Source organism: Nicotiana attenuata, unplaced genomic scaffold (assembly GCF_001879085.1).
Source record: "Nicotiana attenuata strain UT unplaced genomic scaffold, NIATTr2, whole genome shotgun sequence".
Taxonomy (NCBI): domain Eukaryota; kingdom Viridiplantae; phylum Streptophyta; class Magnoliopsida; order Solanales; family Solanaceae; genus Nicotiana; species Nicotiana attenuata.
Window position 1 is genome coordinate 158,060 of NW_017671579.1, and position 18,622 is coordinate 176,681.

Consider the following 18,622-nt stretch of genomic DNA (forward strand, 5'->3'; position numbering starts at 1 on the left):
ATCCAAGACATGGTGGAAGGAAAAAGATGAAGTTGTGGGGGGGGGGGGGGGAAGGGGGGCTGGTTTGAAGTGAGAGAAAAGGTTTTTTTCATTCTTTAAATTCATTTTCTATTTTTGTCAGTTAAATGTGTTAAAGTGGAGGGCAATCCTGAATCTTTTTGGTGGAAATGTTATATAGCTGGGACGGTTTCCGTAGAAGAAGAAAGGAAAAGGCGTGGAAGTTCGCCCTGTTAGCTCTCATGTGGATAGTTTGGGGGGAGAGAAATAGGAGAGCTTTTGAGGGGATTGAGCCTCCTTTTTCACATCTTAAGAATAGTCTTTTATCTTTGATCGCTTTTTGGTGCACTCATATAGCCCCTACTTGTATAGAGATTGGGCGTCTTTTGTAGAGAATCATGTTCTGATGTAAATTCTCTACTTTTTGGTATGCTTCCTGTATACGGGAGTTCTCCCCCCTTTTGATTAATACAATTTACCTTATAAAAAAAAATGACTACATATATTTTTTCTGCTGATAGACATTATATGAATACATATCATCAAGATCATGTCAAGATTTCCTTTTTTTATCGGCATGGATCTTAACTATAGCTTGCTCTTAGTTGTGCATAAGTAGGATTTTTGGGCATACGCATATTAGCCTTCTGCATGATGTTGCATCCGCTTCTTTAGAAGATACAGAATTGTATTTGGTACTTTTCTTAGACTTGTTATCTTCCAAGTATAACATTATTCCTCCTCAGTTTTCATATTGGGTGAAATTATGCAATTCTTGAGACTGGATAGAATCGTACCTCTCTTCATGTTAAGCTACTGTCCTTGTTGGTAATTTTAGTCTTAACGAAAGTGTCAATTATGCATTGGGGTCTCCTTTAATGCCTTACCTTCCCGACTGTTTACTGAGCTTCCTTCCATGCCTTTTCTTCCAGATTAACAGGTTTAGTAAATTAAAGAACATAAAATGTGTACTCTCTCCGGCTCAATTTATTTGACATAGTTTGACTTGGCACGTAGTTTTAAAAAGAGACTTTTGAAACTTGTGGTCCAAACATTCTATAACATTTCTGTGGCTATAAAAGCTTTTCATTAAGGGTCAAATGGGTAAAATGGAAAATTTAAGGTTAAATTGTTTCCAAATATAGAAATGTATCATACTTTTTGAACGAACTAATAATGAAAGTTTGTCACATAAATTGGAACGGAGGGAGTACTAGTTTTGCACTCTTTGGTTCATAAGATGTGAGCTTATGCAATTCAGTTTTCCTTTTCTCCTGAAACTTACTTTTCTTATGGTGGCAGCCTGAGTGCTCAATTTTGCTGGAGGGTCTTGAACAATCTGCTTGTAATCCTGGGGTTGCAAATCTTTTTGCAAAGAGCCTGCTTCAAATAATGCGGTCTTCATCAGAGAAAACTCTTTCTTCTTTTAAAACACTTGATGCAGTTCCTCGTGTCCTTAAAGTTGCCTGCATTCAGGCCCAAGAGTCTAAAAGGCATGGGATTGCTGGTCCTCACACTGAAAGTGGTCAGAGTGAACCTGGTCCTTCTGTAAACCAAGACATGGTGAATTCTCTCGAGATGATCCATAGTTGGCAGAACAGCATGGAGACTTTTATTGAACTCTTCGCAGAATTTTTCTCTCTTGCAAATGATGCGAAACATTTTACTTTGCACAACGCTACCTGCGTTGATCGTTTGTTTGATTTGTTTTGGGAAGAAAAGTTGAGAAATCGCATGCTTCCTCTTATTCTTGATTTGATGAAGGTAGAATGAATAACCTTCCATGTATTTATCTTATTTATTTTGGTGCTCTTACAATGACTACTACTAATCTTTACTTTTTTTGTTGACCTCTTTCATGTGGATTCTTTGCTGGGGGAACAGATTGTTCCACATTCTGAGGAGGACCAGAAAGCTAAATTGTATTTATGTTCGAAGTATCTGGAAACATTTACTCATGTTAAGGACCGGGAGAACTTTGTAGAATTGTCTATCGATCTATTGGTTGGGATGATTGATTTACTTTTGACAGATATAGAGGTATACTCTGATAATTCTATGCTTTTCTATTTTCTGTAGCTGTATGTTTTCTGCTATTCGTATTCTGTTAACATGTTGACAGAGATTGGTTTCTATGTTGTCAGTATTATCAGGCTTTATTTCGCAATGGCGAGTGTTTTATACATGTTGTATCCTTGCTGAATGGGAACCTTGACGTGTCGAAAGGTGAAGAGCTGGTTCTGAATGTCCTCCAAACACTAACCTGCTTGCTTTCAGGGAATGATGCCTCAAAGGTGGGTTTGTTTCTGCTGCTTATATTTTCTCTTTTGTGCAATTAGTTGCATTATTTGTTTGTAAAATGGTTGCAAAATTATGGAGAACATGAAAATTGGTGTACTTTTAACTTCCTCCTAAATGAACAGGCTGCTAATTATGTACGATGCTGCATTTCTTCTGCCACTTCTTTCTTGTTTCTAGCTTTGGCCTCATTTCCATTGTAGTGCCAACTCGCAGTCTTTTATCATTCCAGTTATTGCCATTTTTTCCAGAGAACCTTGTAAATTTTATGTGACAAAGAGCATTTGTATCAGTGTTTTGTCATCTTGTGTTATTCTAAAATTTCAGATTAAGGGAGGCTAACCTTTGTCACATTATAGTAAGGGGCTCACTATCATACGTCTTTGTCTTTTCCTTATTGTAAAATTGTGACTGTGTGTGAAAGCTTCTGCTAACTGCTCTGGAAGAACCTTTCATATTCTATTCCTGGGTAGGCAGTGTAGCTTTGGCACTTCCTTCTGGTTAGAATAAACTTCTGCATATAATCGATTAAAGAAAAAAACCTTATCAATAAAAAAAAGAAAACGATTAAAAAAATTCCTGGATATATGCATCAGTATTAAAATTCGCACATAATGGATAAAACAAGCAGGAAATTGTTTACTCATTGGTGAGCCAAAGTTGGTTCCAGATGACTCAGACCGCCTTTTGTTTCAATTGAATATTGAGCTATATCTTCGAGGGAATTAGGATCTATGTTTTCACGAAAACTCTTGGGGAAGACAGAGAAACAGCAGTTACAAGCAACAGCAACTTAATCCTAAGGCATCCACTTTATCCTCTCAAGCCAATTCTGTGTCTAATCAAAACCAAGAAGGTCATGGGTTATCTAGAATGAAGAGTAGATTGAACCCAATCTTACTACTTGTTAGTCTCCCACATCGGTTAAGGGATGGGGGACTTGGTCTCCTTATATGGATTGGACAATCCTCGCCTCATAAGCTAGCTTTTGGGGTTGAGTTAGGCCCAATGTTCATATCTTTATCACTACTATATCATCCTGGTATTTCTAATAGATGCGGTCGGGTTCAGTTTCTCAGTCCATCAAACTGTTTCTTATCCCAATCATGTCTCTCTTTTACCATGATTTATCGTCCTGTTGAAACAGTATATGTTTTTCATTGTCTGAATTGTAAAAGATATCTTTGCTTGCAAGTTCATGATTTAGCATGAGAAGCTGGTGTTTTTTTCCGCTACTCATATTCATTATTCTTTTGGTCACAAAGGTTGCATTTCGAGCTCTTGTGGGCACAGGTTATCAGACTTTGCGTAGCTTGCTGTTGGACTTCTGCCAATGGCAACCGAGTGAGGCGCTTTTAGATGCTCTGCTGGATATGTTGGTGGATGGGAAGTTTGATCTCAAGGCAAGCCCTGTGATAAAGGTTAGTAGTCCAAAATCTTGTATGTGCACCGACAGTAATAGCAGCCTCTTGTACTTGTTACAAAAAAACCCAATAGCAGCTTTTGTTTCCTCATGGTTTTAGTATAGTAATAACATGTTAAATGTGCTTCTCATGTTATCTTTTCCTTTCTGCTTTCGTATTTCAGAATGAAGATGTTATCTTGCTATATCTCAGTGTCCTGCAAAAGGTTGGTATCTGTCCCACCTTGCTTTAACGTTTTTCCTGTAATGATATTGGCTGATGTGCTTTCACTGTGACTCTTCAATTATCTCCTTTTTATTTTTGGAAATATAGTATTCTGAAAAATGATATTTCTGTTTGCTAACTGGGCAGAGCAGTGACTCATTGCGGAATCAGGGGCTTGATGTTTTTCTTCAGCTTATACGAGATTCAATGTCCAATCAAGCTTCTTGTGTCAAAGCAGGGATGCTAAACTTTCTTCTTGATTGGTTTCCCCAAGAGGGCAAGGACACTGTAGTCTTGAAAATTGCACAATTAATTCAGGTCATTGGTGGGCATAGCATTTCTGGAAAAGATATACGCAAAATGTTCGCTCTACTCCGGAGTGAGAAAGTAGGGTCACACCAGCAGTACAGCTCATTGCTTTTGACCAGCATGCTGTCAATGCTCAACGAGAAGGGACCAACTGCCTTCTTTGATCTCAATGGCATGGAATCGGTAACTGAAACAATTGTCTTTATAGCTATCTGCAATATACGTTTAAGTGAATGATTGTTGTCTCTTCTTTATCGTTTCTCTACTTTCTCTGAGTAACTTCTCGTTTCAAATTATGTGATGTTTGTCCTTCCCTCATGCAGGGAATTTTGATAAAAACTCCAGTTCAGTGGCCATTGAATAAGGGGTTTTCTTTTACTTGTTGGCTAAGGGTAGAAAGCTTTCCTAGAGGTGGTGGAACAATGGGACTTTTCAGTTTTCTTACTGAAAGTGGAAGAGGATGCCTTGGTGTTCTTGGAAAAGATAAACTTATATATGAGGTGATAAAAGTTGTTATTTGCTTCAGTTTTACTTGGGGTTCGTTTACATTTCTGTGAATCTTGAGTTTGGAGTGCATTGTGATATTTGAATAGGTTACACCAGCCTCTTTTGTTAAGCCACGTTTGCTTGATGTCTTTGCTATTAATAGCTCTGTTACTTTTTACAGTCAATTAATCAGAAAAGGCAATCCGTTGTGCTGCAAGTCAATCTTGTTAGAAAGAAGTGGCATTTTTTGTGTTTAACACATACAATTGGTAGGACATTTTCTGGAGGTAGCCAATTGAAGTGTTATTTGGATGGAACTCTTGTATCCTCTGAAAAATGCAGGTAGTTTGCATTCTCTCTCTCTCTCTCTCTCTCTCTCTCTCTCTCTCTCTCTCTCTCTCTCTCTCTCTCTCTCTCTCTCCTGATGTTTGATTTTGTTAGAGAAGAGTTTGTTCGATCTATTTCCAATCGAGAAGAGCTTCCTGAACTTCACAATTTGGTTGCAGATATGCCAAGGTAAATGAGCCTCTGACTTGTTGCACTATTGGCACGAAAATCAGTTTACCTTCGTATGAGGAAGAGAGTCCTACACTTTCTTCAAAAGATCCATCTGCTTTCTATGGTCAGATTGGTCCAGTTTACTTGTTCAACGATTCCATTGCTTCGGAACATGTGCAAGGCATTTATTCTTTAGGACCTAGCTACATGTATTCCTTCCTGGATAATGAAACTGCAGTTCATTTGGATAACCCATTGCCCAGTGGAGTACTTGATGTTAAAGATGGTCTTGCATCCAAAATCATATTTGGACTTAATTCACAGGTTCTTTTTTTTTCTCCTTGAATTGCTTCTCTGATTTTTTTTTTTTTTTTTTGTGCTTGTTCATATGGAACTAAAATACTGAAATTTCTGTATCAGGCACGTAATGGCAGGTGTTTGTTTAATGTTTCACCAATGGTGGATCCTGGATTAGATAAAAGTTCATTTGAAGCAACTGTTTTGGTCGGGACACAGCTGTGTTCCAGGCGATTGCTTCAACAGATCATATATTGTGTTGGGGGCGTCTCTGTGTTTTTCCCTCTTTTCACCAAGACTGATTTGTATGAAATTGAAGAAGCTAAGCAAGCTGGCCAAGCTTTACTTACCCCGATTACAAAGGAGCGTTTAACTGCTGAAGTTATTGAACTTATAGCTTCTGTTCTGGATGAGAATTTAGCCAATCAACAACAGATGCTCCTTCTTTCTGGATTTCCTATACTTGGGTTTTTGCTGCAGTCAGTTCCACCTGAGCAGTTAAATATGGATACACTGTCTGCTTTAAAACATTTGTTTAATGTGGTTGCAAATGGTGGTATGTCGCACAAGCTACTTGTGTGTTCTTTTTTGTTGTCTTTGAGTTCATTAACTACTTAATCTCCAACTTTCAGTTTGAGGCAGTTTGCCAAATCTTTGGTTATGTAGCTCTCTTTAATTTATTGCCAGGTTTGTCAGATATGCTAGTCAAGGATGCTATATCCCATATATTTCTCAATCCTGTTGTATGGGTCTACTCAGTTTACAGAGTTCAACGTGAACTGTATATGTTTCTCATCCAGCAATTCGATAATGATCCGAGGTTGCTGAGAAGTTTATGTAGGCTCCCCCGTGTTCTTGACATAATTCGCCAATTTTACTGGGATAATGTCAAAACTCGTTTTGCTATTGGAAGCAAGCCTCTTTTACATCCTGTGACAAAGCAAGTTATAGGGGAGAGACCTAGCAAAGATGAAATACATAAAATTCGTCTCCTTCTATTGAGTCTCGGTGAGATGAGTCTCAGGTAGTTTTCTTTTTCTTAGAGAGGATAGAATTTTTCTTCTTTTGACTGTTGTAGTGACTGAGTTTTCTTCTTTACTATGTAAGCTTTCTAGCTCCTGTTCAGCTTTCATATTTTATTTTTTCAGAAATAGAACTATTTCTTTTTATCCACCACCTTTTGAAGATGTTCTCCTACCATATTGTTTATGCAGGCAGCATATTTCAGCATCAGATATAAAATCTCTCATAGCATTTTTTGAAAGTAGCCAGGACATGGCATGCATTGAAGATGTTCTGCATATGGTTATTCGGGCTGTTTCTCAGAAACAACTGCTTGCATCTTTCCTTGAACAAGTCAATATGATTGGTGGTTGTCACATATTTGTAAATCTTCTTGAAAGGTATGAGCTCAAATTGTAGAAACACATATTTCAGTTATCATAATTGTGGAATTGTGCGACCACCCCATCTAAAAGCTTAAATTGTTAGAGGTGCTACCATTGTGAAAAATGAAAGAAAAAACAACAAAATTTAGAGAAACTCAGCTTGATTGTTCTTTGAAGCTATTGGGCGTTTAAATATTGAAGTATTCATGCTCTAAATTAGGAAGGAAAATCAAGAATTACACGCTACAGGAAATCAATCAAGATAACTGAAATCTATACGCCTAATTGACACTATCTGATCCTTATTGATATAACCAGTGTTTTTGAGAGCGGGAAGCGCAAAAAAGCATAGGGGCTCACCTCGCTTCAAAAGCGAAGCGCACGCTTCATTGAAGTGAAGCGCAATTCTTAAAAAACATAATGTAAACCTTGCAAAGACACAATATAAATAATAAAAAAGTTCAATTTAAAAACTTAAAAGTAGGTACCACTACCACCAATTCCTCCATAAACCATAGGACAAGCAAAATCACATAAAAATTAACTTTATAAACTGAAATACACATAAAAATTAATAAATAAAGGCTAAAATACTAATCAAATAAACTGAAAATAATATATATACAATAATTAACTTTATAAAGTGAAATACACATACAAATTAATTAATAAAGGCTAAAATACTAAATAAGTAGAAAAAAAGGAGAAAAAATTTCGCACTTGCCCTAGCTATGAGCAGGTGCCTACACGGGAACAAGATGAAGAAAGAAGAAAGAAAAAAAAGGAGAAGAAGAAAGGAGAATAAGAAGAAAGAAGAAAAATTACCTGGAGCTTCTCCATTGAAGTCTTGAGCCCTAACAACAATTGATTTTGAGAGAAATGGTCTTTACTTAGGTTAGGGGTCTGTTTTGTATAATAAAAAAACAGACCCAAACTTTTCTTAAAAAAAAACTGACCCAAACTTTTTTTCCCCTTAAAACTGACCCCCTCCACCACAAAAGCGAGCGCTTTGTCGCTTCTCGCTTCGCGCTTCTTCTACTGAAGCGAGCGCTTCGTGTGGTCGCCTCGCCTCAGGCATGGAAAAGCGACAAGGCATCGCTTTGCGTCGCTTCTCGCTTAAAGCAAAGCGATCGCTTCGTCGCTTTTTAAAACACTGGATATAACATATTTACATTATCTCTAACACTCCTCTCAAGCTGGTCCATACAAATTGCATGTACTGAGCTTGCTGCGTATGTAACTTGTCCTATGAATTGGTGAATAATATATTTGCAAGCTGATCATTCGACTCTATAAACTTTGTGACGATGTCTCCTGCGGGTGTTGGGGGTGTTTTATTTCTCTGACGAAATGACAATCAAAGACTTTGTGCTTAGCCCTGTCATAAAATACCAAATCTGATGCAATATGAAAATGCAACTTGATTGTCACACACAAGTTACAATTGGCCAATCTCTTCAAAATGCAGTTCTTTAGTAGTAGTTGCTTGATCTATACGAGTTTGCAGGTTGCCACTGCCATTGCTCGATATTCTGCTTCTACACTCGTTCTTGCAACTATATTTACTTCCTATTTTTCCAAGACGCTGAATTATCTGCAACCCAAATGCAATACCATGGAGTAGATTGCCTGTTGGTAGGTGAACCTACCCAAGTTGCATTTGTATATCGAACAAGCTACTCATATCCAAGAACAGATTTTATATATTGAAGAATATGAGTCACCGTATTCCGGTGACCATCACACAGAGAATCGAGACCTGACTTATAATACTCATCGAAAAAGCAATGTCAGGTCAAGTTTCGGTTAGTTAATTCAACTTGCGGACAAACCTCCTATATGTTCTGGGATCACTAAAAAGCAATCTGTCCTGGTAGAAGCTTAATTTTGATCCATAGGAGTGTCGACAGGCCTACAATTTGACGTTCTCCTCTCCTCAAGGATATCAAAAGCATACTCTCTTTGTGAAATGACGGTAGGACATAGAATGATCTGCTTCACTGCAGGTCATGCCTATCTCCTAAAAAACTGAGCCAAGTTTACTAAACCATGCTCGGAGGGATTGTTCCAGATCATACAGTGATTGGCATAGCCGGCATACCAGACCACTAGAGTCCTCTTAAGCAACAAAGCCAGGTGGTTGCTCTATATTTATCTCATTTTCTAAGTACTCGTGAAGAAATGCGTTCTTGTCAACACTACATGCCTTATGCTGATCAATCTGACCAACAACACCAACCTTCACCATGTCTGCTCACCCACAATCGATAGACGATTTTCTTGGAGATAGAGGAATAAGCTTCTAAGTATCACTAGAGTGAGTGTAAAACGGACATCGTTTCAATAATAGCTATTTGTCACGAGCTCGAACAACAAAGAGCCTCCGTGTAGTCTTAGGAGTTGATACGAATGAAAGTTATGACACAGAGGTATAATGAGATGGTGACAGACGATGATAGCTCAAACAAGTATGATTAGGATTATGATTACAATTAGAACAAATACTTTGTGAGAGAGACAAGTCTGTAGCAGGCAAAGAATCTTGCTCCTGGCGTGAATCGTCTGGACCGGATGAGGAGCGCGTTCAATGATTATAAGTCAATAGTGGTGGAGCAGTAGAAGGTGGTATTGTAGGTAGTGGAACTGTAGCTATGGAGGAGGTGAATGAGAGATAATGCTAAGATCCCCAAAAGATGGAACAGGTAAACTTTCATAAGTGTCTAGATGTTCAAAGGACAAGAGTGCGATGTAGGGTTTAGCGTCAAAGAAGGTAACATCAACGGAGAGTTGGTTGTCAAGTCAGTAGGACTAATACCCCTTCAACTTCGAATAACTTGGAGACTACAGACCTGAGAGCACGAGGGACTGACTTGTCTTTTTTGGTGTGAAGCTATGGACAAAGCACTTGCTTCATAAAACACGAGGTGGAAGCGAATATCACTGTAAATATGCTAATACAACAGAATGGGCAACCACGTTTTTGATTGCAAAAGAATGCATACAATTAAAATTAGGTACAGGATGTGATAATTGTATCCGTCAAAAAACGCAACAAAGCATGAGACTGTAATGAGTATGGTGCAAGCGGTCTCAATCAAATGCTATTTTTCCTCTTAGCTATTTTATTTTGTTTAGAGGTGCGAGGAGGACGCTTGATATATGATCCCATTAGAGTTCATTAATCGTTGAAATGGAGAAGATAAACATTCTGGTGCATCATTACTATGAAAAGAGTAGATTTAACCCCAAATTGATTTGGATTTGAGTATGGAGGTCTGGAAAATGGAAAATAACTCGAATAGATCTTTCATCAAGAATATCCAAGTGCATCTTGAATAATCATCCATGACACTGACAAAGTCTCGGAATACCGAAGTAGAACTAACCCGACTAGGACCCCCACACATCTGAACAAAGTAAAGAGAAAGGAAAGTTGCTCGATTATCAACTCGTCGAGGTAAGGGAAAATAAGTATGCTTACCGAGCCGAACCCATCACATTCTAAAGTAGATAAGTAAGACAAATTAGATATCAGTTTCTGAAGCTTTGATAAACTAGGTTATCAAATATCTGGAAGTAGTCTCTAATGCTCTCGGCGCACGATAAGCCAAGGCAGGCTAACGTGCACCACTGATGGCTAGGAGACGCAATCAAGCAGCGCCGGTGGTCGGCGTGACTACGCCGATGAACTCTATGATGCAAACCCTTACTCCGTTAACCTTTGGAAGCTTCCTACCAGCTGGTTTTCAAACAATTTGCGAGGAAAGCGAGCTAACTGAAAAGGAAGAGATGAACAGGAACCAATGGAACAGTAACTGTGCGAAGCAAAGAACAGCTACCAACAAGTCCAAAGCGTCTCCAATTCTCTGAAGCTGGGTCTTCAAAGCAAATTTCAGATCCAGATCTGGGAACTGCGGAAATGGAAAAGGATAAAACAGTGCATGCAAAGGAGATTAGAAGGCAGAACAGGAATTCTCAAATGGGGATGAGGCTGGAATATGTACCACCTAGCCATAGAGAAGGTAAGGTGATAATTCAAATAGAGGAAGAAGATGTAAACGAGCTAAAGGAATACTGGGATAATGCTTTAATTGGGTATGTATTGGGGGATGCACCGTATGAGAAATCTATGGTGAGCTATATAGAAACAGTTTGGGATTTTGTTGATAAACCTCAAATACTATATCATCATGATGGCTATTATGTGTTTCGATTTACAAACTTGAAGGATAAGGAAGCAGTTATTCAAGCAGGACCATACACTTATCACAATAAGCCACTGATACTACAGAATTGGGAGAGAGATTTTCATTTTGACTTTAAGTGTATCACTACTATTCCACTTTGGATTCAACTTCCTAGCTTATCAGTTGGGTATTGGACTGCAGATGCACCGAGTAAAGTGGCAAGTGCCGTAGGGATGCCAATGTATACAGACAAATACAAGCTAAACTAGGGAAAATCTCTTATGCAAGAGTCCTAGTGAAAGTTGATATAACAAAACCATTGGTGGAGACTGTTGAAATTATAATTCCTACGAGTGTAAAACAGCAGGAAATTGTATATGAATGGAAGCCAAAGTTTTGTACTGAATGTTTACATTTTGGGCATGATGTCTTTGAATGCTGGAAGTTAAGTAAGAAGGAGGAGAATGAAGAATTCCAAGTACCTAAGAGAAGAAAGAGAGTCAGAAGAAGAAGAATCATACAGGAATGGAAACCAAAAGAACAACAGGAAAAGGCGGAGAAGAATGAAGGAATGAATGAATTGCAGCCTCCTACACATGAAGGTGGTGCAGTTCAAAGAGGAAAGATGATACAAAATGAATTAGACAATGAAGAACAGAACACCTCACCAGATAAGCAGGGCAGAAGTGTAGGAGTAAGCAATGCAAACAAATTCAAAGTGCTAGGTGAATTGTGACAAACAGCTGCACAGGGAGGGGTTCTGGTTCCTGATCCTATACAACACCCCCCATGATCATTAGTACATGGAACATAAGGGGGCTAAATAAGCCCTATAAGCAAAAAGAATTGAAAATCTTTTTTGCAGAAGAATAAGGTAGATGTATTAGGATGTCTGGAAACTAGAGTAAAAGAAAAGAGGGCAAAAACAATACTGTATAGAGTAGCAAGGGACTGGGGTTATTGCTGCAATTAAGCTAAAGCTGAGAATGGTAGAATCTGGTTGGTGTGGAAGACAAATCTATCCGTCAATGTAGTTCAAGTTCATGAACAATGCATTCATTGTGTAGTGAGTGATACAGTGACTGGTTACCAGATTACCAGATTATGCTGACAGTTGTGTATCCTAGAAACAAGCTACAGGATAGAACAAATTTATGGTGTGAATTGCAAATGATGGGAAATCAAATTCAATTCCCATGGCTCATAAGTGGTGACTTCAATAATGTTCTAAACACTGAGGATAGGTTGGGACAACCAGTTACTATGAATGAGATGAAAGATTTCAAGGATTGTATTGACTCCATACAATTGACCCCTTTGAAGACAAAAGGCTATTTCTATACTTGGTGCAATAAACAACATGCAGATGATAGAGTATACAGTAGAATTGACTGGGCCTTTGGCAACTTTGAATGGATCAAAGAATATGGACATGTGGAAGCTATTTGTCTGGAACCTGGGGTATCAGATCACTCTCCTATAGTGATCCAAATATGGAGAAGAATGAATATATATCCTAAACCATTCAAGATGTATGTGGTAACAATGGAACACAAGGAGTTTAAACCTATGGTAGATGACATATGGAGGCATAAGATGGGCAGTGACCCTATGGATAGTATATGGCAGAAACTACAGCAACTGAAGAATGTAACTAAGGGATTGAATAAGAAGATGGCAAGCTATGAGAAAAGATTGAATCAAATCAGACAACAGCTAGAGTATGTGCAAAGTAATCTGAAAATCAGTCCTTTAAACCAAGAAATGATAGAGAAGGAAAAACAGATACTGCAGGAACTAGAGAAGTGGAGTACAATCGAAGAAAGAATTTTGAGGCAGAAGTCAAGAGTTAACTTGATAGATTATGGAGATTCAAACTCCAAATATTTCTATGCCCAGCTGGAGATGAGAGCAAGCAGGAATTCAATAACTTCTGTATACAATGCAGGGGGAGTTAGAGTTACAGAACCTAAAGAAGTAGAAAGAGAATTTGTCACTTTTTTTAAGCAGCTCATGGGAACTGATACTGGGATCAAACCATGCCCTAATACTAAAATCATCAAAGCAGGTGTATGCTTATCAATGCAGCAGCAACAAGAGTTAATTCAGGAAGTCACTTATGAAGAAGTTGATGAAGCAGTGAAAGACATGCTAAATGACAAAGCCCCCGGAGTTGATGGTTTTCCAGTAGAGTTTTTTAAAATGCACTGGAATGAAGTGAGACAAGAGGTCTATGAAGCTGTGATGTTCTTTTTCCAGACTAGTAAGATGAAGCAAGCATGGAATTGCACAGCTATAACATTGATTCCCAAAGGACCAGCCCCCACAACTGTGGAAGACTATAAACCTATTGCCTGTTGCACTACAGTCTACAAAGTTATTGCAAAAATACTGACTAAAAGGATTAAGAAGGTAATTGAGTGTATAATTGGGAAAGCACAGTCTGCATTCATAGAAGGGAGGAGCATTGTGGATAATGTTCTGTTTAGCCATGAGTTGTTTAATGGTTACAACAGGAAAGGCTTATCACCAAGATTTATTCTCAAGGTTGATTTAAAGAAGGCATATGATTCACTGGATTGGCAATTCTTAACACATATGCTCACAGATCTTGGATTTCCACAGAAATTTATTGGATGGATCATGGAGTGTGTGACAATAGTATCTTACTCTTTAGCACTTAATGGAGGACTCACTAGACCTTTCCCTGCTAAGAGATGTATTAGACAAGGAGATCCAATGTCTCCTTATCTATTTGCGATTGCTATGGAGTATTTGCAGAGGGAGATGAGTACATTAACTATGCAGAAGGAATTCAAATTCCATCCAAAATGCAAGAAGCTGGGAGTGACACATATTTGTTTTGCTGACGATTTGTTAATGTTTTGCAGGGGTGACAAACAATCAGTTAATGCATTGCAGGACACTTTCAATAAGTTCTCAAATGCATCAGGATTGCAAGCAAGTGCAGAAAAGAGCTCAATCTATATTGCTGGTGTACCACGGCATTTCAAAGAAGAACTGATCAATCTTACTGGATATGCAAAGGGTAGTATACCTTTTAAATATTTGGGAGTTCCACTGTCTGCGAGGAAGCTGAACATTCATCAATGTTTGCCTTTAGTTGAGAAGATCAGAGAGAGAGTCAGATGCTGGTCAGCAAGGATGCTCTCATATTCTGGAAGAGTTCAGCTTATCAAATCAGTCCTATTTGGTGTACAAACATATTGGGCTCAAATTTTCTTAATTCCAAAGAAGATCATGAAGATGATAAAGACTATATGCAGGACTTTCCTGTGGACTGGTTCAAATGAGTTCTCCAGAAAAGCATTGATTGCATGGGACAGAATATGCCAACCTAAAGCAGCAGGTGGATTGAACGTGATAAATATGAAGATATGGAACAAAGCAGCAGTGTTAAAACATTTGTGGGCTCTGGCTATGAAGAAAGATGCCCTGTGGATTAGATGGGCTCATACCTACTACATAAAGAACAAACATATTGAAGATATACACACACCCAAAGCAGCAGCATGAGTGGTGAGGAAGATCATAGAGGCAAAAGATGAAGTTATGAAGATGAGGACATATCAACATAGTATTGCAACCATTCTGGAGAGCTTTGTGAAGCAAGGTAAATTCCAGATACACAAGGCGTATGTCCAGATGCAGCCTCAATTCATTAAAGTTGAATGGAAGAGTATCCACATGCACTCACAGATTCACCCTAGATTCAAGTTTCATCTATAGTTGGCTATTAACCAAAGGATAGCAACTGTGATTGGACTTGCTAAATTTGGTATTCAAGTGCAGATAGATTGTATTTTCTGTGGAAAAGCTAAGGAAACATTTGATCACCTCTATTTTGGTTGCCATAGTACCAACAAACTGTAGAAAGGATATTGAAATGGCAGGGGCATACAAGGCTGATAGGGGACTGGAACCATGAGCTGATATGGATTAGTAGCATGGAAAAGAAGAAAGAGTGTAAGGCAGAAATGATCACGGCAGCCTTTGCAATGGTTGTGTACTGCATATGGCGTGAAAGAAATTCGATGAGATTCAACACGGGGAGATACAATATTGATGAAGTCTGTAAGGAAATTGCAATGCATATACACATACAAGGAAGGAAGAAAATCAAATGGAGGCCAGGATTAGACTCCGTAAATAAATAGCCTTAGTATAGAATTTTGTTAGTATTACATACATAGTATAGTTACACTTTGTAATAGAGATTAGAGATTAATGGTCAGCGTTAATCTGGGTATGTAATGTCAGTTTTTGATGAAATAAAAGCAAATTTTCGTCAAAAAAATAAATTAGGTTATCTTTGTAGATTCTCTACTTTTTGGCATACTGTTGTATAGGGAAGAATTTTTCATTATTAGTAAAATTATTACTTTATAAGAAAAGATAAACTAGGATGTCTCAATCATTTAGGTGAATTGGTAATAAGACAAGCTTTATATGATTTTGGAAGGCTTAGGTAATAAAGTCCATGTGATTCATGTCTTATATCAATGACTCGTCCCGTACAACATTCTGTGTGACACCAAAGTTACGGTAGAAGGTTTGTGAGTAGTTAAGTGCCTGGGGTAAAGGACTTATGGATATGAGATTTTAAGGACAACCATAAACGGAAAAAACTGAAATCAAAGTTATGGAAGAAAGTTGGGTAGCTTGAGCTATTTTCGTTGCCATGGTTTTGAGATATGTTGGCCATTGTGACTATTAGTAGAGATTGATTAAGAAATGGTAGAGAAAAATGATTTATTTACCAGAAATATGATTAGATATACCTGAATCAATGACCCAAAGACTTAGAAAAAGAAGATTGGAAGACACAAACCACGCTATTACCTATCTGAATGAGAAAAACTATTCTAGAGTATGTCCCGTTTAAGTGTTTTATTACGAAGGAACTCAAATATAATAAATTCTTAACGTCTTTTGATGCACCTATGAAGTTTCTATTTGTCTAGAAGATTGGTATCTTTTGCGGAGAATCCTATCTTTCTGTAGATTCTCTACTTTTTGGCATGCCTCTTGTGTATGAGAGGTTTTTTCACCACAAGTGTTAAAGTCTTACTTTCTTTATTAAACTTTGTGCCAAGTCAATTATCACAAACAAAATGAAATGGAGTAAAATAAGGTACAGAAACCATCATACTATTCGCAGTATTGGATTCCATTTTATTGCAACCAAGTTTCTCAAATCCCTGGAAGCTGCGGGGAAATCGACTTAAAGATGACTTAAAACCTGAAAATTCCTGCCGGAAAATCAAGTTCACCGTAGGTAGAATTTGAAGTTTGTTGTAACCCTTTTTGCCGGTGGTTGGAATCTGGGAACCTTTAGGTGGATGGGGTCGGAAAAGAAAAGTCAATCCTTGAGAAATAGATATCTTCACCTGAAGTGGCCGGAAAACTGTACCCTGATCCGGTGGTAGGAATCTGGGAGCACCTGGTGGATTGATTAATGAGGGTAGAAGAAAAGGTTTTCTATTTAAGGCTCCCGCTCCTGAAAATGGGTATTAAACAAAAGACATTATGGGTTTGGTAAAACCTCTTTTGAGCGGAAAGATCTATCAAAGCAGAGAGTCCAAAGCCAAAGGGTTTTTCCCAATGCGTATGCTTAAATGTAAGACTTGGAATATATTATTTATTTGTACTTTATTAATGGGATACGAATGTAGTGGGACGTTCTTTTTATAGATCCTTCGAGCGAGAAAGGTGCTGTGCCGGGGCCTACTCAAGGTCACGAGGAGATAACACCTAAAAGCCAACCCTTCTAGCTGGAAAACGTCTAGAAATGGCTCACACACTCTGCGTGTGAAGAACCCGTGGCGAAAATACTAGATTTGATCAGCGCATGTAGGCACGCAAAATCGTTATTTTCCCGCATGACTCATCTGGTTTTGCTCGCAAGAGGATGATGCGACAACTTTCACAACCGCCAACAAATGCACAACGACGATACTATTTTCTGAACTTTCGCTAGTAAATGCGTAATGAGTAATTGCTCACGAAGGCTATGATAACAACATCAATAACAAACCTAGTGTAATCGCACAAATGGGGTTTGGGGAGGGTATAGTATACGTAGACCTTACCCTACCTTGTCAAGGTAGAGAAGCTGTTTCGGATAGACCCTCGACTCAACGACGAAGGCTATGATAATGTGTGAAGAAAATGGACTTCTGACCTAACTCAAGCCAAAAGGCTAACTCAGGTGAGATTGCCCAAGACCTTAAAATGAGACAACAACTCATTTCCACAACCAATGTGGAAAATCTAGCATAGATCAACTTTAGCAACCGTTGAATATCCTGCTATGGTTTTATTGTTTTTCTTGATGAGGATAAACATAAATAAAAGCACGATTATCCCTGTGAGCTAGGTGGATTATTGAACAACTGGCAGAGGGTCTTGCGATGTCAGATATTTTCCTTAGGCCTAAGGACTGTGCAGTGTGAAATTTTCATTGGTAGAAGATATTCTTAAGTTCTCTCTACATTATATAAATTTACTTTGATATTGTCCTACAGGTTTCTGATACGTGGCATGCTCTCATTCCATTTCTATTTTCTAACTTGGATGTGTTACCATTTCAATTCCATTTTAATGGTAACAACATAATAATCTGTATTGTTTGTAATTACGTAGTAATTCTTTACATTATATTTAGCCGAAATATATAAACGACCCTTTAAGTTGTCCACAACGATCAGACAAACACCTCAACTGACCCCTTTATCATTTAGACGCTTCAAGTGTCTATTGAGTAGATCAAGTAAATACATGTCGCTGATGTGGCATATGCACGTTTGCTAACAAAATTTTGAGCGCGTGAATATATTTTTTCAGTCTAATTTTTTTTTTGGTGGAAAAAAACAAGAAATAGCTGCAGCTTAGCCCCTCTTCTTTGTTTCAACTGCAACCCACAATGAAACCACCGTAGAGGCCATGAAAATCAGCCACTAAAGCTCCAACTAAGCCACCTTAAATCACTAGAAACTGCCGCCTTTCATCACAAAACTTACTGCCCGTACCTCCAGAGCTCAGCCTAATTCTGTCGAGCCAAAATCAATCTCGAGCCCAGCTGAAAGAAGCAGCAAAAATTGTAGCAATAACAGCTGCGAAAAACCACCAAATTCCACTAGATAACGCCCTTTTTCATCCAACAACACCTTCATTCCAATAGAAACGCACAAACAACAACTAATTATTTGAATCGGCCGATAATTGTAAGGATAATTTTACACCAAAAATAATAAATTAGAAAAACAAAAGTGATATAAGCCCAAATTCATAGCCAAAAGATGATGGAGAGAGAAGACTGAAGATTCCAGCAGAATCATTTCTTTTAGCTTTGCTCGGAGATCATTTTTCCGGCTAGAGAGATGAGCTTTTTTCCGGCGAGGTCCGTCAATGATTCCTTTTTCTGATATAAGGAATGAGAGGAGGTTGGATTTGGGAAAAGGGGATTGGGGATGCAGAAGATGGACAGAAGGAAGAGATGAATGGGGGGAGG

The 18,622-nt window shown here is 38.3% G+C and overlaps 1 protein-coding gene across 2 annotated transcripts in view; it reads left to right on the forward strand.

The window, feature by feature from the left end:
• The window catches only part of LOC109209086 (BEACH domain-containing protein B), a 48,946-nt gene that overhangs the window by 12,068 nt on the left and 18,256 nt on the right, over positions 1 to 18,622 (forward strand). For both annotated transcript variants that reach the window (XM_019372267.1, XM_019372268.1), the window contains 12 exons: positions 1,300 to 1,761; positions 1,882 to 2,037; positions 2,142 to 2,291; positions 3,561 to 3,716; positions 3,883 to 3,924; positions 4,071 to 4,415; positions 4,556 to 4,732; positions 4,900 to 5,060; positions 5,225 to 5,540; positions 5,637 to 6,069; positions 6,201 to 6,537; positions 6,728 to 6,916. In XM_019372267.1, coding sequence (XP_019227812.1) covers positions 1,300 to 1,761; positions 1,882 to 2,037; positions 2,142 to 2,291; positions 3,561 to 3,716; positions 3,883 to 3,924; positions 4,071 to 4,415; positions 4,556 to 4,732; positions 4,900 to 5,060; positions 5,225 to 5,540; positions 5,637 to 6,069; positions 6,201 to 6,537; positions 6,728 to 6,916 — 2,924 coding nt within the window. The remainder of the gene's footprint in view (positions 1 to 1,299; positions 1,762 to 1,881; positions 2,038 to 2,141; positions 2,292 to 3,560; positions 3,717 to 3,882; positions 3,925 to 4,070; positions 4,416 to 4,555; positions 4,733 to 4,899; positions 5,061 to 5,224; positions 5,541 to 5,636; positions 6,070 to 6,200; positions 6,538 to 6,727; positions 6,917 to 18,622) is intronic.